Source organism: Taudactylus pleione, unplaced genomic scaffold (assembly GCF_031769625.1).
Source record: "Taudactylus pleione unplaced genomic scaffold, aTauple2 ptg000427l, whole genome shotgun sequence".
Taxonomy (NCBI): Eukaryota; Metazoa; Chordata; class Amphibia; order Anura; family Myobatrachidae; genus Taudactylus; species Taudactylus pleione.
The window spans coordinates 19,702-42,335 of NW_028284829.1; the positions used below are offsets into that span (position 1 = coordinate 19,702).

General features: G+C 49.7%; 1 protein-coding gene and 1 pseudogene across 7 annotated transcripts; both read right to left on the reverse strand.

Moving 5' to 3' along the window:
* Positions 1 to 1,131: 1,131 nt before the first annotated feature.
* On the reverse strand, positions 1,132 to 13,029 carry CRTC2 (CREB regulated transcription coactivator 2). Of its 6 annotated transcripts, none has more exons than XM_088447265.1 (15): positions 12,691 to 13,029; positions 11,655 to 11,750; positions 9,472 to 9,588; positions 9,110 to 9,171; positions 8,537 to 8,605; positions 8,206 to 8,294; positions 7,375 to 7,454; positions 7,253 to 7,302; positions 6,922 to 7,163; positions 6,321 to 6,736; positions 5,332 to 6,204; positions 5,167 to 5,241; positions 3,939 to 4,125; positions 3,556 to 3,728; positions 1,132 to 1,333 (listed from the first exon to the last, which is right to left on the reverse strand). In XM_088447265.1, exons 1-15 carry the CDS (start codon positions 12,829 to 12,831, stop codon positions 1,226 to 1,228), a joined length of 2,778 nt encoding a protein of 925 aa, XP_088303391.1. In that variant the 5' UTR covers positions 12,832 to 13,029; the 3' UTR covers positions 1,132 to 1,225. The 6 variants fall into 6 exon arrangements, with proteins under 6 accessions (XP_088303391.1, XP_088303390.1, XP_088303392.1 ...); XM_088447264.1 differs by having other exon boundaries at positions 11,655 to 11,756; positions 12,691 to 13,028; XM_088447266.1 differs by having other exon boundaries at positions 5,341 to 6,204; positions 11,655 to 11,756; positions 12,691 to 13,027.
* Positions 13,030 to 14,731: 1,702 nt separating this feature from the next.
* Positions 14,732 to 21,097, reverse strand: LOC148506094 (protein S100-A1-like; annotated as a pseudogene). The gene is made up of 3 exons (XR_015869816.1): positions 21,069 to 21,097; positions 15,624 to 15,803; positions 14,732 to 14,860 (listed from the first exon to the last, which is right to left on the reverse strand). The product of XR_015869816.1 is annotated as a protein S100-A1-like (transcript).
* Positions 21,098 to 22,634: the final 1,537 nt, after the last annotated feature.

Below are 22,634 nucleotides of genomic sequence, written 5' to 3' on the forward strand. Positions count from 1 at the left end.
TGCTACCCCATATACTACACCCCCTGTATACCAGGTACATGTCACTGCTACCCCATATACTACACCCCCTGTATACCAGGTACATGTCACTGCTACCCCATATACTACAGCTCCTGTATACCAGGTACATGTCACTGCTACCCCATATACTACACCCCCTGTATACCAGGTACATGTCACTGCTACCCCATATACTACACCCCCTGTATACCAGGTACATGTCACTGCTACCCCATATACTACACCCCCCTGTATACCAGGTACATGTCACTGCTACCCCATATACTACACCCCCTGTATACCAGGTATATGTCACTGCTACCCCATATACTACACCCCCTGTATACCAGGTACATGTCACTGCTACCCCATATACTACACCCCCTGTATACCAGGTACATGTCACTGCTACCCCATATACTACACCCCCTGTATACCAGGTACATGTCACTGCTACCCCATATACTACAGCTCCTGTATACCAGGTACATGTCACTGCTACCCCATATACTACACCCCCTGTATACCAGTTATATGTCACTACTCCCTCATATACTACACCCCTCCCTGTACCCCAGGTATATGTCACCGCTCACCAGACTACTTCCGCTCAGGGCCCCACAGTCGCTTCCGGTGACCGCTCCCGGTGCACGGTGCTGTCATTCTCAGCCCACCATAGAGTGGGCGCTGCGTTCTAGAGCGGCTCCGTGTTATCAGAGAGACGGGGCAGTAGGATAGAGCGTATGCGATTACCATGGAGACTAGGTCAGGCGGCCGACACCACGTACATACGTAGAGCGTCCCCTGCTACGATAGAGTCTCGGCCTGCAGGTACAGAGGGGGACACAGAGGAACGCATTATTCCTGCAGAGACCCCTGGCGGCCGCTCTGTGTCATTACACGTTCATTATAATTTCAGCCACTTTATGTATTAGATCACAGTGTTATGTATAACTCCTATCTATACAGTGAATAATATGGGGATGTTGAGCAACCTTACGTATTCCGTAATAAAATCAATTTCCAAGTCGGACATAGCAACATCAATAACGTGTCCAGGGGATGTATGCGTACTGTCAGCGGTACAGCGTCTTCTCACACAGACACATAGCGACACCACGACCGGAAACACCGGGTGTAACCACAGTAGATTTATTTTTACTATCATATATATATATATATATATATATATAAAAAAAGACAACTTCCATAGAAATATATACATTTATACAGCGTTTGTTACAAAAGTATAAAGAGGAAATGGAGAGGATCCTTCTGTAAACGGGACATTGGCGCCGTGACGGGGGGCTTTGCGATTCCTGAATATCACCCTCTGTTAGGAAAGGGAGAAATGTTCATTTATAAAATACTGGCTGCTAAAAAATTATTATTATACATTTGTAGAACGCGAATATATTCCATAGTGCTGTACAGGGAATATATCAGTCACATCAATCCCTGCCCAGAGGAGCTTACACTCTATATTCTCTATCACATGGACACACACATACACACTAGGGTTCATTTTTGTCAGGAGCCAATTGACCTGCCTGTATATTTTTGGGGCCTGGGAGGAAACCGGAGCACCCGGAGAACCACCAAGCACATGGGAGAACATACAAACTCCACAGTTACGACCGTGGTGGGAATCGAACCTGCAATCTCAGTGCTGTGAGGTAATGCTAACCACTACACCATCCATGCTGCTAAATGACTGTAAATAAATAAATCTCAATGAAAAACGTGTCGGCTCTATTGATCGGCCTCACAAGTGGAACAGAAATGTACGTCACAGAATAAGGTGGACATCCAGGTTCCTCTAATACGCGGTGCAGCATATACAGCCTGGAGTATATAGTTGTTGGGAAACTAAAGGCACTTTGAAGTGTTTCCTGTAATAACTGGATAAGAGGCAGCAGCCCTCATTCTACGTATGGCTGACAAACCTTGTGTGGGGAAGGGGAGGTGTGGATGTGGGCCGGGGCTCAATTCAGCCTAATGGCCGCCAAATGCCACAGTCAAGCAGAGCTATTTTGCCACCAGTGACCTCTTTAATTGTACCTCGCACCTCTACGGTGGCATACGGTAATAGATGGATCATTGCGTAGCTGCAGCACATCGCTCCAAGTCGTGTTCCCCCCCCCTTTTGTCTCCGCACTATGGAGTCTACCATACCTTTGGCTACTTACGCTCTTCCTACCTCTGCGCTCGTACAGCCTCCCCCTCCAGGCCCCCGCCCTCCTATAAACTAGATCCCACTAAGCCCCGACACCGAAGACTGGGCATGCTGGTCCTCAGATCTCTGAGAATGGAAAGAGTAGCACTGAACAGCGTACTTTTCACAAACAGGAAAATTAGGTCGATACCTATTGAAGGATTTTTTTTTAATGTGTCTGAGACCATCACAAAATGTCTATGAAGTCTGGCAGCAGAGCATTGTTCCGACATACCTATTTTTACACAACTACTGCAATATGTTATAGGCAAAAGCTGCGCTCCGCAGCTGTAATTACATCGCTTGTTCCGCTGACTGGATAAAGACGATGTTACGTGGTAATACAGAATGCCCAGGTCGCTGTTCTATCTACACGACCATAACACGCCGTCAGAACACATGCATAGGCCCTGGTACACCAGTTACACCCACTCAGCAGCGAGGGACGTTAGACGTGCATGATCCTGTGCCCGTCGACTACGCCATAAGTGCAGCTGCCAAAAAGGACAAGATCCGTTGGCTAACCAGATCCACACTGTCCATAAGTAACCTTAATTAGACAAGCGAGAGGTGATCAGTGTTATAGAGGAGTTTCATATAAGAGCTATGGCTTGTTATGCTGGCTCTGTCACTTGTGATGAGAATTTGCCACAAAGTAATACAGTGCCACCTGCTGGGTGTCTGTTAGTACTGCAGTCCACACCTGACAAATCCTCACCGTTCCTTAAACAAGATGTGACACATCCAGCAATTAGTCTTCACTTAATTAGCTGGGACAGTCCTATACAATCCAATAACATAAAAAAATAAATATGAATTCTTTGTAAATCAAGCCCTATTTAGCTGAAGGTCACTGGTGAATCCCGGAGATCCTCATTTGTTTCTTAGGTGCGGAACAATTATCACAAAGGATTATGGGATGAAAATCCCTAGAACTATCACACAAAAGTGCTTTATAAAATCTGTCCCACGAATAACAAAATATAGATTTCAAATACAGTAAATAGAATCATTCTCTTCTTCTTTAACCGATTATATTACATTATTTTACATTCTGTGTCGAAGTTCCTCCAACGCGTTTCACTCCTTCATGAGTGAAGCTTGTAAGATAGACGGGAGGCTGGTGGCATCACGGGACCGGTCACATGGTGAAGCACAGCCTATCAGTAAGCAGCTATGTCACATACTAGAACACAATGACCATGTGAGGTGGCTCCATACTGCTGTCTATACCCTGGGCCACATGCTGTAGCCTATGGTGGATGAACGCTCTCCTGTAGAAGAGCCAGCCACCAGGTAAGAATTCACTGCAGCCGGTCACAGCGGAAGGAGTCCTCTACCTGTGGGTCGGTCAGTGGGGCGTAAGGGTCACTGAGCATATTGAGTCCATCCAGGGTGAGCGGCTCAATGTTGAGGTCTTCCTCCAGGCCCAGCGACTGACCCACCTCAAAGCCGGGGACGCAGGACAATGCGGACGTGATCTCCTTGGAGAAGCCAGGCGGGGAATCGACAGCTAAAGGATGAAGATGGAAGCTTGATAAACATAGGTATAGTTGTATCCGGGGGGAGCAGTAACAGGAAGAGAGAGGTAAGTGTGTGTGGGGGGGGAGACACTGGTAGGGGGTTATAGAAGGAGAGTAGGGGGGATGGAAAGAAAGGCATAGAAGAAAGGAGGTGATGGGGATAGGAACGGACGGGGAGGAGACACCAGCTGCATACACACCTGTGAGTATGATATTGGGGATGGGGTCATGCCGGCCACAATTGCTGCTGTTCTGTTTCTTAAATGACTGCGAGTTGCAGCTGTTGCTGCCGCTGAGCCCAGTGATGTGGAGATGAGGATACTCTCCGGGGAACGAGCTTCCGCTTAGAGCCAGGTGCCCATCATCCACCATGTTACACTGTCCAAACTGAACACACAGAGAGTCACCACAACCACATGGGGAGCTGCACCACGTTCACTCATCCAACAAGCCCCAGTCTGTCCTCTGCCCCATTCACTCACCCCACATGCAGCCTCCGGCCTCAGTCTGTCCTCTGCCCCATTCACTCACCCCACATGCAGCCTCCGGCCTCAGTCTGTCCTCTGCCCCATTCACTCACCCAACATGCAGCCTCCGGCCTCAGTCTGTCCTCTGCTCCATTCACTCACCCCACATGCAGCCTCCGGCCTCAGTCTGTCCTCTGCCCCATTCACTCACCCCACATGCAGCCTCCGGCCTCAGTCTGTCCTCTGCCCCATTCACTCACCCAACATGCAGCATCCGGCCTCAGTCTGTCCTCTGCCCCATTCACTCACCCCACATGCAGCCTCAGTCTGTCCTCTGCCCCATTCACTCACCCCATGCAGCCTCCGGCCTCAGTCTGTCCTCTGCCCTATTCACTCACCCAACATGCAGCCTCCGGCCTCAGTCTGTTCTCTGCCCCATTCACTCAACCCACATGCAGCGTCCGGCCTCAGTCTGTCCTCTGCCCCATTCACTCACCCCACATGCAGCGTCCGGCTCAGCCTGTCCTCTGCCCCATTCACTCACCCCACATGCAGCCTCCGGCCTCAGTCTGTCCTCTGCCCCATTCACTCACCCCACATGCAGCCTCCGGCCTCAGTCTGTCCTCTGCCCCATTCACTCACCCCACATGCAGCCTCCGGCCTCAGTCTGTCCTCTGCCCCATTCACTCACCCCACATGCAGCCTCCGGCCTCAGTCTGTCCTCTGCCCCATTCACTCACCCCACATGCAGCCTCCGGCCTCAGCCCTGGTCTGTCCTCTGCCCCATTCACTCACCCCACATGCAGCCTCCGGCCTCAGCCCCGCTCTGCCCTCTGTCACCCATCCATTTTGCAGCCTCAGTCCCGGGTCATGTAATGGAGGTACACAGTATGTGTAATAAGAGGCAGGCCGCTGGGAGGGGGCTGATCCAGGACCAGCACAATGAAGGTTTGCACCGTACCTGCTGGGTCAGAGCCCCGGACCGCTGAGTGGGCAGTTGCAGGTCACAGTCATCAAACAGGCTGCTGAGAAGAGACTGCGGAGAGAAAATGGGACTGGCGGTCAGCACAGCTCAATGAGGGCAGAACATGACAGGGACGGTGACGGGCACATCTCAGTCACTCACACTGCTCACATTGTAATCTCCCAGGAAGTACTGGTACGGCAGGCCCTCCGAATTCTGCTGGTAAGAGAGAGGCTGCATGCTGGATGGAACGTCATGATCATCTTTGTGGGAAGAGTGGTGCAAAGAATTCTGGGAAACCTCTAGTAATGGCTGCTGGCGTTGGTTTAAAGCCTGGTTGGCGTGGTGCAGTTGTTGGTGGTTCTGGCTCGAGGGCTGCCGGGTCTGGTGCAGAGACTGCTGTACAGATGTCTGGGAATAGTGCAAAGGCTGCTGGGACTCGTGTACAGATGTCTGGGAATAGTGCAAAGGCTGCTGGGACTCGTGTACAGAGCGCTGAGACTGATGTAACGATTGGCAGGACTGATGCAAAGGCTGTCGGGATTCAGTCAAAGAGGATTGAGAATGATGCAAAGGATGCTGGGACTGATGCAAAGGCTGCTGGGATTCATTTGCGGATGATTGAGAATGACGCAAAGGCTGCTGGGAATCATGTGCAGGTAATTGGGACTGATGTATTGGCTGCTGGGACTGGTGCAAAGGCTGCTGGGACTGATGCATTGGCTGCTGGGACAGGTGCAAAGGCTGCTGGGAATCATGTACAGGTAACTGGGAATGATGCATTGGCTGCTGGGACTGATGCAAAGGCTGCTGGGACTGGTGCAAAGGCTGCTGGGATTCATGGACAGATGACTGGGACTGGTGCAAAGACTGCTGGGATTGGTGCAAAGGCTGCTGGGATTGGTGCAAAGGCTGCTGGGATTCATGGACAGATGACTGGGACTGATGTGAATGGGAATATACATTGGGATGATTATAGTGGTAAGGGGGCAGTCTCTGATCGGCTGGCATTTTGCTGGTATCCAGAGGGACCCCCTACAAATGACAGCAAGAGACAGATAACACTGATGACGTCTAATAAATACCAATATTGCTAATATCTCCATCTTACACAGAAATCCCCCCACTACTATGTACAAGCTTCTGATTACCTGTGTGATGGATGTCAGCGTGGGAGACATGGTAGGGGAGAACTGCTTCGGGTGTGTCCTGCGGGAATCCCCCGCCATGGGCAGCGTCAGGGGGCTGAGGGGGACCCGACGGCGGGGGGAGGTGTTAAGTGAGGCGGAAGCCAGTGGGGGGAAGGAGGATGAGGAAGAGGAGGAAGGAGAGGAAGGTGTGCTGTAGGCAGATTGCAGGCTGTGGCTGCTGACAGAGGGGGACAGGGACTGGTTACTGAGGGAGGACGGCAGGGACTGGCTGCTCAGCGAGGACTGCAGCGACGGGTTACTGAAGGACGTCTGTAAGGAGGCGCTGCTGAGGGAGCTCTGCAGGTTGGGGTTGCTCAGCGATGACTGCAGAGTCTGACGGCTCAGCGAATTCTGCATGATGGCCGCAGAGCAGAAACCTATACGGAGAAATGCAGAGACACAATGAGCAGCTCCTAGAACATGGCGGCATCTATGTGCGGTGTCCCGGCGTTGTATAGTGTCTGACACTGATGGGAGCGAGGCAGGGAAATAAAGTACAATCAGCGGCGGGGAACTTGGGGGGGCTCACCCAGGACGCATGCTGAGAGAGCAGAAGTCATACCTGACGCATCATATCCCGGGGGTAGCCCCATCCTGCTGATGCCCAGATGGGTCATGGTGCTGGCGAGGTTACCCGTGCTGCTCCCTCCGCTCAGACCGCCGAATCCCGATTCCTCCGGGTCCAGCGGGGTGGGTAGAGGCGAGGGGAAGTGGAGGTTGGTCAGGTCGGGCAGCGAGCCGCCGGTATTCAGCACTGAGGACACTGGCAGCACGATGGCAGCTGGATCTGCCGATGGGAAAATGCTAGAACAAAAATCACAGCATACTGTCAGGAGGACGCCCCCATGCCGAGGCCGCATAACGGCATAACCCGCCTCCCCGAATTCACTCACCTGATCCCAGGGACCTCCCAAGACTTGGGACGGGAGGAGGCGTTGGGCAGCTGTGGGAGAAAAGACATATGTACAAGCCGATCGGACACACGGAGCGCCTCGTGTCACAGATACGGACTCACCTTTTTGGCGTCGCAAGGCTTCAGTAGGTGTGCTCCCTCTGCCTGAGGTTCCTCCATTCCTAGGACAGGGAACGGGAATGCTGCAACGCACAGAGACAAGGTGTGTGTATGTATGTATATATATATATATTATCTTTCCGTTTAGATGACCTGATTGGAGTTGGCTGAGCTGAAATACTCTGTACCGCTGCCAGCATATTAATGTGCCAATTGGGTGCTCTGGCTTACATGGCCGTGGTCCACCTGGCATGGATCTCTAACATCAGGGGCCTGAACCAGAGCTGCGGGCATTTCCCATGTTCACGTAGCCGAATGATTGTTTGCAGCTGCGCAGGCGATATCATTTCGTAAAACCCCTACGGCGCATGCGTCACACAGAGCGTACCCAGAAAGGCGCCGTTGTGTCGGGTCAGACGGTAACAGAAAGGGGGCGGGGAAAAAAAATGGGTGTTCCTAGGTGGTGGGAGGCGGCTACTTGTGCAGTGGGTGTGTTATGGAAGCACCGTGGGCGTGTCATTGCGAGCAACTGCGAACACAGACCATAGCAGCATTTGCAGACGCAGACAGATGACCGCCAATAGACGTTTCTGCATGGACCACAGCATCAGGCCCCAGGCGTGTAATGTTATACCTCATCTGAACTGGGAATGCTGGGATACATCAGACATCGCTGCGATAATGTGACTCTGTCCAGGCATCCCGGCAGAGTCTGGGGCTCAGCAACGTGATATCTCGCAGCCAGTAATAGCAGATAATGAGCTGCTGCCTAAGGTCAGGGGACAGCACCAGCCAATTATTACATGCACATATTATACTGTAGTCAGCACTTACCGCTCCTCCTGGTGGGGGTGGAGACACCTTGTGGTGGCGCAGGGTATGGCTCCATCACGCTGGTGTGCAAAGCCGAGTCAGAGCTGGTTCTGATGGGGGGGGAATAGTGCACATTTCGGTCAGGACAGGAACGCGGCGGGTACAAGGGAGGTAGAGGACAGGGCGAAGCTGGAAGCGGAGACACATCTCACTGCAGGGGACACAGCGGCCATGTAGAAACACAATCTCACACCACGCAGTCACCCGACGCACACTGCCGGAAGCCAGAAGCAGCAGGAGCTCCCAGCGCAGAGGGTGGGAGGAGACAGGAGAGACGTACAAGATATTTCACCTGTTTAAAGCGTTCGGCAGCCTAAACAGCTGTCCTGTATCCGAGGGGTAGTTGCCCCAGGGTAAGTTCCTTGATAATGAAAAACAGGATTATTACAGGAGTCCTACAGGGTGGTCACACTACCCATATGATCACTGGTGGCTGGGATCAGATCTACCAGCAGGGGGAGCCCTAACAGCATCAACATTTCATAATCACTCGGGGGTAACCGTGCCATTGGACGACAGTGACGTCACACTAAATCATTCCGATAGCGCCAATTTTTTATGGCATCCACATAGTGGTGCATATTAAAATATGCACTCTCGGGGCTACTGTAAGTGCTGCATATGCACCACGGTTGCATAAAATTGGATTTATTTATTGTTTTTAAATCCAATTTTATGCAACCCTGATATACGCACAGTACATCACGGGCACCGCCTGCAATTGGATCGATTGCCGAACCTCGATTGTACCATGTTGGCAGAGGTGGGCACTTGTGGACACAAATATACCCAATGCAACAGAAGCAGAGGTGGTCTGTGTCATATCTAAGGGCTGGAACGCACACAGTTACACAAGGTAAGTTACCTCCTGAAGTCGGACTCCTGGTGCGGAGGAAGGTAGGACACGGCGTAGGGAGAGCTGTCCACGTGAGCAGGTTAAGGAACCACAAGAGACAATAGTGTATGATGTTTTTTACGTTACCCAGGGAGACGACACAGACCAAGAAGGTAACAGCCGTCCCTCTCCCATATCGTGTGCTACTTACACAGGACCCACCACCCCACATAGCAACGCCCGGTACCTAGATGGGCTTAGTGCTATTCTGTAAATCTATTGTTTCTTATCCATGGCTATACAGTACTGAGTAAAAGGACAGACCCCAGACTCATTACAGCATCTGTGTGCTGAAGACGCACCCTCCACCCACCAGTATACACATAGGATATCTGCCGCATGTAACGGCGCAGTGGTGACATCATCCGACGCGGATCTCTGTGCACTCTTTCTACTAGGCCCTGGTGGCGAGTGCTCCGTGACGGGTCCAGTGGTGACTGTGGGGGGCCCTGCGGGACAATAAGAAGACAAAATGAGGGATCAGGTGGAGAGGGTCAAACCCATCATGGTTTAGTCACAGGAAGGAAAAGTAGGGACTTGGGCCCCAAAGTACAGAGGTTACAGGCAAGAGGAGGAAGATAATGGGCCACAGTACAGAGGTAATAGGCAAGAGGAGGAAGATAATGGGCCACAGTACAGAGGTAGTAGGTAAGAGGAGGAAGATAATGGGCCACAGTACAGAGGTAGTAGGTAAGAGGAGGAAGATAATGGGCCACAGTACAGAGGTAGTAGGTAAGAGGAAGATAAGAGGCCACAGTACAGAGGTAGTAGGTAAGAGGAGGAAGATAATGGGCCACAGTACAGAGGTAGTAGGTAAGAGGAGGAAGATAAAGGGCTACAATACAGAGGTAATAGGTAAGAGGAGGAAGATAAAGGGCTACAATAAAGAGGTAGTAGGTAAGAGGAGGAAGATAATGGGCCACAGTACAGAGGTAGTAGGTAAGAGGAGGAAGATAAAGGGCTACAGTACAGAGGTAGTAGGTAAGAGGAGGAAGATAATGGGCTACAGTACAGAGGTAGTAGATAAGAGGAGGAAGATAAAGGGCTACAATACAGAGGTAGTAGGTAAGAGGAGGAAGATAATGGGCTACAATACAGAGGTAGTAGGTAAGAGGAGGAAGATAATGGGCTACAATACAGAGGTAGTAGGTAAGAGGAGGAAGATAATGGGCCACAGTACAGAGGTAGTAGGTAAGAGGAGGAAGATAATGAGCCACAGTACAGAGGTAGTATATAAGAGGAGGAAGATAATGGGCTACAGTACAGAGGTAGTAGGTAAGAGGAGGAAGATAATGGGCCACAGTACAGAGGTAGTAGGCAAGAGGAGGAAGATAATGGGCCACAGTACAGAGGTAGTAGGTAAGAGGAGGAAGATAATGGGCTACAGTACAGAGGTAGTAGGTAAGAGGAGGAAGATAAGGGGCCATAGTACAGAGGTAGTAGGTAAGAGGAGGAAGATAATGGGCTACAGTACAGAGGTAGTAGATAAGAGGAGGAAGATAAAGGGCTACAATACAGAGGTAGTAGGTAAGAGGAGGAAGATAATGGGCTACAGTACAGAGGTAGTAGATAAGAGGAGGAAGATAAAGGGCTACAATACAGAGGTAGTAGGTAAGAGGAGGAAGATAATGGGCTACAATACAGAGGTAGTAGGTAAGAGGAGGAAGATAATGGGCTACAATACAGAGGTAGTAGGTAAGAGGAGGAAGATAAAGGGCCACAGCACAGAGGTAGTAGATAAAAGGAGGAAGATAAAGGGCCACAGTACAGAGGTAGTAGGTAAGAGGAGGAAGATAAGGGCTACAGTACAGAGGTAGTAGGTAAGAGGAGGAAGATAAGGGGCCACAGTACAGAGGTAGTAGGTAAGAGGAGGAAGATAAGGGGCCACAGTACAGAGGTAGTAGGTAAGAGGAGGAATATAATGGGCCACAGTACAGAGGTAGTAGGTAAGAGGATGAATATAAGGGGCCACAGTACAGAGGTAGTAGGTAAGAGGAGGAAGATAAGAGGCCACAGTACAGAGGTAGTAGGCAAGAGGAGGAAGATAATGGGCCACAGTACAGAGGTAGTAGGTAAGAGGAGGAAGATAATGGGCTACAGTACAGAGGTAGTAGGTAAGAGGAGGAAGATAAGGGGCCATAGTACAGAGGTAGTAGGTAAGAGGAGGAAGATAAAGGGCTACAGTACAGAGGTAGTAGATAAGAGGAGGAAGATAATGGGCTACAGTACAGAGGTAGTAGGTAAGAGGAGGAAGATAAAGGGCTACAGTACAGAGGTAGTAGATAAGAGGAGGGAGATAAGGGGCCACAATACAGAGGTAGTAATTTGAGGAGGAAGATAATGGGCCACAATACAGAGGTAGTAGATAAAAGGAGGAAGGTGAGTGGCCACAGTACAAAGGTAATAGATAAGAAAAGGAAGGGGCCACAGTATAGAGGTAATAGATAAAAGGCTAAATATAAGGGGCCACAGTAGTAGATAAGAGAATTAAGAGAAGGGGGTAATCTGTGATTACCTGAAATTCAGCAGAGCCACAACTAATCTGATTGACATTAGGAAGGGATCCTCCATAATAAGGTCCACGCATGTGAGCCATCCTCAGCTTCTGCACCTGTAACTGTCACACAAACAAAGTCACAAAGGGCCACAACTGTTCCCATGTACAATGATGACACCTGGTGCAAGAAAACACACAAACCTCACCCACAAAGCCTGTCATTAACCTGACTGGAAAGACATAGAGCCTTCTGTTCATAGTAATACCGCTCGTGGGATCTGCTGACATCCGTGTGACAGGGCGCCATACGTAGAATCTACCAGAGCCCCCCAAACAGGACAACACGCATGGGACCTACTGACGCCCCGGCGACAGGGCACCACGCGTGGGACCTGCTGACGCCCCGGCGACAGGGCACCACGCGTGGGACCTGCTGACGCCCCGGCGACAGGGCACCACGCGTGGGACCTGCTGACGCCCCGGCGACAGGGCACCACGCGTGGGACCTGCTGACGCCCCGGCGACAGGGCACCACGCGTGGGACCTGCTGACGCCCCGGCGACAGGGCACCACGCGTGGGACCTGCTGACGCCCCGGCGACAGGGCACCACGCGTGGGACCTGCTGACGCCCCGGCGACAGGGCACCACGCGTGGGACCTGCTGACGCCCCGGCGACAGGGCACCACGCGTGGGACCTGCTGACGCCCCGGCGACAGGGCACCACGCGTGGGACCTGCTGACGCCCCGGCGACAGGGCACCACGCGTGGGACCTGCTGACGCCCCGGCGACAGGGCACCACGCGTGGGACCTGCTGACGCCCCGGCGACAGGGCACCACGCGTGGGACCTGCTGACGCCCCGGCGACAGGGCACCACGCGTGGGACCTGCTGACGCCCCGGCGACAGGGCACCACGCGTGGGACCTGCTGACGCCCCGGCGACAGGGCACCACGCGTGGGACCTGCTGACGCCCCGGCGACAGAGCATCACGTGTGGAGTGACAGGCGGGTGGGTTATGACAGTGACAGGTGAAATATCGCGATATGTAATTACCCGAGTGGAGCCGATATCCATCATGACCTCTTCGAAGGCCGCGGTCTCCGCAGCCTGTCTCTGGCGCTGCAGCGCGATCTTCTCGCTGAACTTACGCGGATTAGAGGCCGAGCCGGGACCGGAGGAGCCCGGAGCCGCCATCACTCAGCCCTCCGCCGTGTGGCTGCAGTCGGGGGGGACACAACGAGGGTACCCGGACTGTAACCGTGTACTCCACCCAATCCCGGCCTCACTGGCGGGACTACAGCTCCCAGCGTGCTCTGCGGGCGACGGCGGGCCAGGGGATGCCGGGATAGTAGTGCCTGACTGATACTGCAGCTTGTATGCAGAGCGGAGCTGGGACTACATCTCCCGGCGAGCACTGCGGCGCGGTGTCATTCTCTACTGTCCCCTATGATACAAAACAGCCGCACAGCGGTTCCCTCTGAGTATAGTGTAATGTGTCCCTGCTATATATTAACTCCCCACAACACAGGATATAGTGTAACCTCCTAATATTCCCCCCCAGTATTCAACCTTAATATACAGTCACCACACACAGAACAGGAGGTTATACTATATATGTTACCAAAGTGTAAAGCTTTGAAAATTCAGCTTTGTAGGCAACTCAATCACATCTCCACTTGCAGCACAGGGGACGAATCAAAGCGCTCAGAGCAAGTTTAGCAAGAACATCGGCGCAACTACGCAGGGAAACACAAGTAGAGATGCACCAATTTATAGGGAATGGGATCGCAATGCCAGGAGCTGTTTAGCCCCCAGTTCAAATACCAACAGCAAATGCCCGACCTGAGGAGATCCCAACTGGGATAGGCAAGTCTACTAACCCTCCTAAACATAACACCCCCTCCCCGCACACTAAACCTAGCCTCCCTCCCAATCTCCCCCCCCCCCCCAAGACTCCCTAACACCTGCTAACAGCACCCCGGACTTACCTTTCTTAGGGCTGGCATCCGCGGCATTAACATTGGCATCGGTATTTCAACGCCAATTACACATCCCTTCCCGGGATTCCGCTGTCGACATTGAGACCAGCAGCCATTGGTCTCCTCACTACATCCCATTTATAGTACATCTCTTGCACCAGTGAAGGAGGATTCCAGTGCACAATGACTAGGAAACCAAGCTCACGGATTACTGTACTGCGGCAGCATAGATATAACTCAGCCCACTATCAGAAACACACACAAAACATTTATTAACAATAAAATTAATTTATATATCATTCAGTGTGCCATTTAACTACCAACGATGCGTGTGCCCGCTAGATGGTAACGATATCTATGGTCAGACTAACCTGGACAATATAGTCAAGAATTGCATGTGCAGAGATGTGACAGGATGACGTCACTGATATTTATCAGGGTGTACACTGAATATTGTGTGTCCTGCACTACAGAGAGTTCAATGGAAACCGTTCAACGATGTCGTTCATTGAACAGATCGTACTGTGTGTATGCAGCTTTAGATCAGCAAATAAACTCACTTGTACCCAAATCAGGAGTTCCAGACTCAGTCCTCAAATAACTGTAACAGCCCTGGTTTTAAGCACAGGCAAATGTAATTAGTACCTAAGTCATGTTGATTTAGCCATCAAATCTCACGCATAGCTATCCTTAAAACCTGGGCTGCTAGGGTGCTTTGTAGACAGTTTTGTAAACACTGATCTAAATCCCTCTGTTCCATAAGATGACTGCTATAGTGCGTTTAAGACGACTAGATATAATGACTGTACCTGAGGAAGTCATCTACAAATCCTCAGGTGTCTACGGTACAGTATCTGGGCACCAGCCAGTTAGGGAAGATAAAGCCATTGTTATCATCAAGTAGTCAGGATCAGTTCTTTTTCACAAGAGACCAATAACTTCACCCTTTCACAGCCCATCTGCTCAAAGCAGTTTTAATTGGAAAAAAAAAAAAAAAAAAATGGTTTTCCTCTCACCAGGAACAAGTTTGCAAAGAAAAAAAATAATAATCAGTTTTATTTAAATCTGTTTATTCAGATAGATTTGTAGCCCCAGAGGATACAAGTGCACAAAGTTTAGAAGTTTTTGTAAGACAGAATCAAGTTGGTTACCAGATTTACATACTGCTGAAAGGACATCTGTCCATCTTTATCCTCATCCAGAGACTTCAGGATCTTGTCCACATATGACGGATCTTTCTGGGCCTGTTAGAGGAAGGGAGATTGTTATTGGAGAAGTGTCTGGGTAACACCATAAATCTAATTGCAGACTAAAAGCTGCCTAATTTATACTAGTCACACTGGTATATCACAGGTAATACACGTTCTGCATTGTGTAAACAGATGCAGAACGGTCAGGGATGAGCAATGTACTCTGGGATGGAAGACTGAGCTTGTTATAACAGTTACATTATACAGACTTGATACATACCTTTATATAAAAGGTCTACTCAGACTACATACAGTGTTACTGCACATGTCACATCTTTCCATGAGGCAATCATATGTAGTCACAGAACAGGTTCAAAATAAAGCTAGGAGCCCTTTTCCTGCACCATACACAGTATAAGGAGCCTTTAGTCCTGCTTGGACGTTAAACCTTATGTATACACAAAGTAATTCCCACAAAAAGGAATTTAAGAGGTACTACACAATTTTAAGATCATTTAATGTCATCCAATGCTGAACATAATTTTAGCACTTTGCTGCTTAATCTCATGGGGCCCCAAGTGCTAGCGGGCCCTGTTCTAAGGCCCCAAGTGCTAGCGGGCCCTGTTCTAAGGCCCCAAGTGCTGAGACTCAGGTAAGAGTTCTTAGATCAGATATTATGGGAACCTCAAAACAATTCCCCAGACTTCAACTTCGTGTCCTGACCCACAAATTTGGCACCACAGCTTTAGATAAGACAGTCCACCTGCATAACCCTACTGGCACACATGTCCCCATGGTTCTACAGGTGGCATCTCACCCATTCAGGCAGCATCAGCTCGTTCTGCAGCAGCTCCTGGAGCTCTCCCCTGCTCAGATGGTTCTGGTTACCCTCCCGAGTGGAGTATTAGTAGAACACAGAGATCATTTCTTCTATGGCTGTTACCAACTCTGAAGTCATCTCAGGGCAGTTAGGTTGTCAGACAATGAAGGGCAGGAGCTTATGTTGTGGTGGAAAGTTTGGAAGTGAATATGTAAGAGAACATTAGTTCTTGAGGGGGCAACAAGACAAAAACAGATATATCTTTCTGGTGTGTACCCAGCTTTACATAGCCCACACTCCCATCAGCCTTTGCGGCCACATGAGTGATGTCAGAAGTACATCCATGTGTGGGAGATGACAGGTGCCAACACCGACCCTGCACCTAAAATCAAGGAGCCCTTGAGAGACAGATGGAAGAGGAAGGTAGGTGGAGGCTGATTGAGTAGGGGATCTGAGGAAGGGGGGTTACATGTCACCAAGAGTGTAACAATAGAGAAATAACCCTGTGATCTGGTTGTGAGGAGGCCGCCAGTAACCTTTATTCCCAACAATGGGAGAGGCCAGAGGATGCCTGACAGAAGAGGGGAAGGTACCAGATGAGGGGAGCAGGCCAACTAGGTGGTCAATGTGGGAGCAGGTGTGAGGGAGGGAACCCAGGAGGTGAGGTTGGACAAGGTGGAAGAACACCCCACAAATATATCACAAGTGTAATTCAATTGCCAATACCCAACTTCTCCAATAAGCCACTGAAGAAGTCATGGTAGCTCATACTATTGTCACTCAGTAATTCCTAAGTGTATGATATACAAGTGGATTTCAGGTCACAGCTTAGAAGGCTTGTACAGAAGCCCACATTAAATGCCATGATAACAGGTACCTCCAACGTGTTAACCCATAGCCCTGGAAACTTGTCCTGGTTCCATTGGCCAAAGCACATAGCGGGTAATTTACCACACAAGGAAGAGGGGCTGTGATTGAATAACCTGATGCATTAATGCCCGAGGCTACCACCTTTTCCCAGGGCAGTAAGTTACAGTATCTGGTCCATATAGTTACATTATCCTGTAATAGGGAAGTGTAAATAACAACATCAGGCCACCACCGAATCTGACTATAGACAGTCTCTGATGGAGAAAGCCAGGACCCAATATAATAATGAAAGATTAGCAGCTTGTTATAAGCAATGCCAGGCTTGTATAACAGATCTGTGCTAGGGAGCCAGATATATATATATATATATATATATATATACACACCTGATGGTACAGTACCTGTGTCAGTGCAGCTCTGTGCTAGGGAGCCAGGTATATATATACCTGATGGTGCTGTACCTGTGTCAGTGCAGCTCTGTGCTAGGGAGCCAGGTATATATATACCTGATGGTACAGTACCTGTGTTAGTGCAGTTCTGTGCTAGGGAGCCAGGTATATATATACCTGATGGTGCTGTACCTGTGTTAGTGCAGCTTTGTGCTAGGGAGCCAGGTATATATATACCTGATGGTACAGTACCTGTGTCAGTGCAGTTCTGTGCTAGGGAGCCAGGTATATATATACCTGATGGTACAGTACCTGTGTCAGTGCAGTTCTGTGCTAGGGAGCCAGGTGTATACCTGATGGTACAGTACCTGTGTCAGTGCAGTTCTGTGCTAGGGAGCCAGGTATATATATACCTGATTGTACAGTACCTGTGTTAGTGCAGTTCTGTGCTAGGGAGCCAGGTATATATATACCTGATGGTACAGTACCTGTGTCAGTGCAGCTCTGTGCTAGGGAGCCAGGTGTATACCTGATGGTACAGTACCTGTGTCAGTGCAGTTCTGTGCTAGGGAGCCAGGTGTATACCTGATGGTACAGTACCTGTGTCAGTGCTAGAGAGCCAGGTATATATATACCTGATGGTACAGTACCTGTTAGTGCAGTTCTTTGCTAGGGAGCCAGGTATATATATATATATACCTGATGGTACAGTACCTGTGTCAGTGCAGTTCTGTGCTAGGGAGCCAGGTGTATACCTGATGGTACAGTACCTGTGTCAGTGCAGTTCTGTGCTAGGGAGCCAGGTATATATATACCTGATTGTACAGTACCTGTGTTAGTGCAGTTCTGTGCTAGGGAGCCAGGTATATATATACCTGATGGTACAGTACCTGTGTCAGTGCAGCTCTGTGCTAGGGAGCCAGGTGTATACCTGATGGTACAGTACCTGTGTCAGTGCAGTTCTGTGCTAGGGAGCCAGGTGTATACCTGATGGTACAGTACCTGTGTCAGTGCTAGAGAGCCAGGTATATATATACCTGATGGTACAGTACCTGTTAGTGCAGTTCTTTGCTAGGGAGCCAGGTATATATATATATATACCTGATGGTACAGTACCTGTGTTAGTGCAGCTCTGTGCTAGGGAGCCAGGTATATATATACCTGATGGTACAGTACCTGTGTCAGTGCAGCTCTGTGCTAGGGAGCCAGGTATATATATACCTGATGGTACAGTACCTGTGTCAGTGCAGCTCTGTGCTAGGGAGCCAGGTATATATATACCAGATGTTACAGTACCTGTGTCAGTGCAGCTCTGTGCTAGGGAGCCAGGTGTATACCTGATGGTACAGTACCTGTGTCAGTGCAGTTCTGTGCTAGGGAGCCAGGTATATATATACCTGATTGTACAGTACCTGTGTCAGTGCAGTTCTGTGCTAGGGAGCCAGGTGTATACCTGATGGTACAGTACCTGTGTCAGTGCTAGAGAGCCAGGTATATATATACCTGATGGTACAGTACCTGTTAGTGCAGTTCTTTGCTAGGGAGCCAGGTATATATATATATACCTGATGGTACAGTACCTGTGTTAGTGCAGCTCTGTGCTAGGGAGCCAGGTATATATATACCTGATGGTACAGTACCTGTGTCAGTGCAGCTCTGTGCTAGGGAGCCAGGTATATATATACCAGATGGTACAGTACCTGTGTCAGTGCAGCTCTGTGCTAGGGAGCCAGGTATATATATATATACCTGATGGTACAGTACCTGTGTCAGTGCAGCTCTGTGCTAGGGAGCCAGGTATATATATATATACCTGATGGTACAGTACCTGTGTCAGTGCAGCTCTGTGCTAGGGAGCCAGGTATATATATATACCTGATGGTACAGTACCTGTGTCAATGCAGCTCTGTGCTAGGGAGCCAGGTATATATATACCTGATGGTACAGTACCTGTGTCAGTGCAGGTCTGTGCTAGGGAGCCAGGTATATATATACCTGATGGTACAGTACCTGTGTCAGTGCAGCTCTGTGCTAGGGAGCCAGGTATATATATATATATACCTGATGGTACAGTACCTGTGTCAGTGCAGCTCTGTGCTAGGGAGCCAGGTATATATATATATACCTGATGGTACAGTACCTGTGTCAGTGCAGCTCTGTGCTAGGGAGCCAGGTATATATATATACCTGATGGTACAGTACCTGTGTCAATGCAGCTCTGTGCTAGGGAGCCAGGTATATATATACCTGATGGTGCTGTACCTGTGTCAATGCAGCTCTGTGCTAGGGAGCCAGGTATATATATACCTGATGGTGCTGTACCTGTGTCAGTGCAGCTCTGTGCTAGGGAGCCAGGTATATATATACCTGATGGTACAGTACCTGTGTCAGTGCAGCTCTGTGCTAGGGAGCCAGGTATATATATACCTGATGGTGCTGTACCTGTGTCAGTGCAGCTCTGTGCTAGGGAGCCAGGTATATATATACCTGATGGTACAGTACCTGTGTCAGTGCAGCTCTGTGCTAGGGAGCCAGGTATATATATATACCTGATGGTACAGTACCTGTGTCAGTGCAGCTCTGTGCTAGGGAGCCAGGTATATATATACCTGATGGTGCTGTACCTGTGTCAATGCAGCTCTGTGCTAGGGAGCCAGGTATATATATACCTGATGGTACAGTACCTGTGTCAGTGCAGCTCTGTGCTAGGGAGCCAGGTATATACCTGATGGTACAGTACCTGTGTCAGTGCAGCTCTGTGCTAGGGAGCCAGGTATATATATACCTGATGGTGCTGTACCTGTGTTAGTGCAGCTCTGTGCTAGGGAGCCAGGTATATATATACCTGATGGTACAGTACCTGTGTCAGTGCAGCTCTGTGCTAGGGAGCCAGGTATATATATATACCTGATGGTGTTGTACCTGTGTTAGTGCAGTTCTGTGCTAGGGAGCCAGGTATATATATACCTGATGGTACAGTACCTGTGTCAGTGCATCCAGGTGTAGCCCAGGTATATATATATATACCTGATGGTACAGTACCTGTGTTAGTGCAGCTCTGTGCTAGGGAGCCAGGTATATATACACCTGATGGTACAGTACCTGTGTCAGTGCAGCTCTGTGCTAGGGAGCCAGGTATATACCTGATGGTACAGTACCTGTGTCAGTGCAGCTCTGTGCTAGGGAGCCAGGTATATATATATATACCTGATGGTGCTGTACCTGTGTCAGTGCAGCTCTGTGCTAGAGAGCCAGGTATATATATACCAGATGGTACAGTACCTGTGTCAGTGCAGCTCTGTGCTAGTGAGCCAGGTATATATATATACCTGATGGTACAGTACCTGTGTCAGTGCAGCTCTGTGCTAGGGAGCCAGGTATATATATATACCTGATGGTACAGTACCTGTGTCAGTGCAGTTCTGTGCTAGGGAGCCAGGTATATATATACCTGATGGTACAGTACCTGTGTCAGTGCAGCTCTGTGCTAGGGAGCCAGGTATATATATACCTGATGGTGCTGTACCCGTGTCAGTGCAGCTCTGTGCTAGTGAGCCAGGTATATATATATACCTGATGGTACAGTACCTGTGTCAGTGCAGCTCTGTGCTAGGGAGCCAGGTATATATATATACCTGATGGTACAGTACCTGTGTCAGTGCAGTTCTGTGCTAGAGAGCCAGGTATATATATACCTGATGGTACAGTACCTGTGTCAGTGCATCCAGGTGTAGCCCAGGTATATATATACCTGATGGTACAGTACCTGTGTTAGTGCAGTTCTGTGCTAGGGAGCCAGGTATATATACACCTGATGGTGCTGTACCTGTGTCAGTGCATCCAGGTGTAGCCCAGGTATATATATACCTGATGGTACAGTACCTGTGTTAGTGCAGCTCTGTGCTAGGGAGACAGGTATATATATACCTGATGGTGCTGTACCTGTGTCAGTGCAGCTCTGTGCTAGGGAGCCAGGTATATATATACCTGATGGTGCTGTACCTGTGTCAGTGCATCCAGGTGTAGCCCAGGTATATACCATACAGTGCAGCTCTGTATAGCTATGAGCTTCGTGAGGGAAATGAGAAGTGGAGAGAATGCTAAATATGGAACCAGTGTAAGCTGTATGTACAGAGGCCTACAGTACACAGACAACCCCACATCTAAGCCATACTACCATTACCTTACACAGATAGTACACCCAGTTTCCTCAGAAGCATGTGGGTGTAATGACTGAGCCAGGCATATAAGTGCTATCCTTAATTGGCTAATGGGATGCACATGTAATTAGCAGTAATTAGCACACAAGTAGTTATATATACAATAATAATAGTAATGTCCTCTCAACAGGAATAAAGATGGTGATTAAACATAATAATAGTAATAAGGAGACAATCCTACTTCTGGCCACACGCTATCTGCGGAGCACATGGGTTTAAATCAGAAGCCATATAAGCATTTCAGTCACATGACCAGATTACGGGTCACATGGGCTGTTCACCGTCAACTGTGTGACACAAGGAGAACATGACCCTGATTATGTGAATGTGTTACTATGGAATGATGGCCCCGCAGGGTTAGACCCCTCACACCCCTTACACTGAGCTTAGCCCCCTGTGGCTCCATCAGATGAGCTACAGTATCTCCGCAGACATAATGCTGTTACCTGGTAACTTGTGTTACCATGGCGATCCAGACGTACAGAAATCTGTTGGGGTCAAAGCCATCGGGCCTGATTCTGAGCCACACACAATGCCGATATTTGCACAATGGCCGATGTTTTTGCAGGCGCACAGTCTCAGCAATGTGTTGGGCATTCCTGGGCAGTGGCTGTGCAGACGCACGGACACGCACTGTCTGATGGACGTGTTATGGGGGTGCCGCAGGCGAGTCACAGAGGTGGTTATGAACTCAGATGCTTAATCGCTGAGATTGGAGACCATTCTCTGCCAGAGGATCTGAATGTGCAAGCTTTCATGGTGCGTCTGCTGGTGGCGTCTAACGTGGCACAATGAGGGCGTCTCAGTACTTGCACATTCATAAGCACGCTTCTACACCAGGGGAAGGGCTACTAGTATTATAATAAAAACGCAGGTGCGACTACGGTAAATTACGCCAAAGAGCTCCCAGCAGCGTACAACTCACAATCTTGTCGCCATAGAGCTGTTATGAATCCCTGGGAAAATTCGCACAGTAGAGGTTGGAGGAATCCCAGGTGACCGAAGGTTATGCATCTAGGATGAGATTTACCTCTGACAAAATAAATAGTGCTGAGAATTATATGAAACGATGGGGTCAACTGAAAAGGAAGTCCTTGTCAGAGGTTAGGCCCTGTGGCCCACTTGTAGCCTTGGGTGCTGATTGATACTTGGCAAGGTTGCAGCGTTGAGGGTTGATGAATACTTGGCTGGTTGTAGCCTTGGGTGCTGATTGATACTTGGCAAGGTTGCAGCCTTGAGGGTTGATGTATACTTGGCTGGTTGCAGCCTTCGGGGCTGAAGAGTACTTGGCTGGTTGCAGCCTGGAGGGCTGTTGGTACTTGGCAGGTTGCAGCCTTGGGGGGGCTGAAGTGTACTTGGCTGGTTGCAGCCTTGAGTGTTGATGTGTATTTGGCGCAGGTGCTGGGACTGCAGCTGCATGCCGGGAGCTCTTTCCAGTATCAGGTGTGCTGGGACCAGCATCCCTTGTCACTCACTGCAGCGTCCTAGGAAGTTGCTGCTGGACATGCAGGCACCAGTGCCGTGCACAT

Coding starts and splice junctions, on each gene's coding strand:
- CRTC2 (XM_088447264.1), bottom strand. CDS start 12,831: ATGGCGGCTCCGGGCTCCTCCGGTCCCGGCTCGGCCTCTAATCCGCGT. Junction 9,589..11,654: donor GTGGCTCTGCTGAATTTCAG/GTAATCACAGAT, acceptor ATTGTCCCGCAG/GGCCCCCCACAGTCACCACT. Junction 7,455..8,205: donor CACCCCCACCAGGAGGAGCG/GTAAGTGCTGAC, acceptor TGTGCGTTGCAG/CATTCCCGTTCCCTGTCCTA.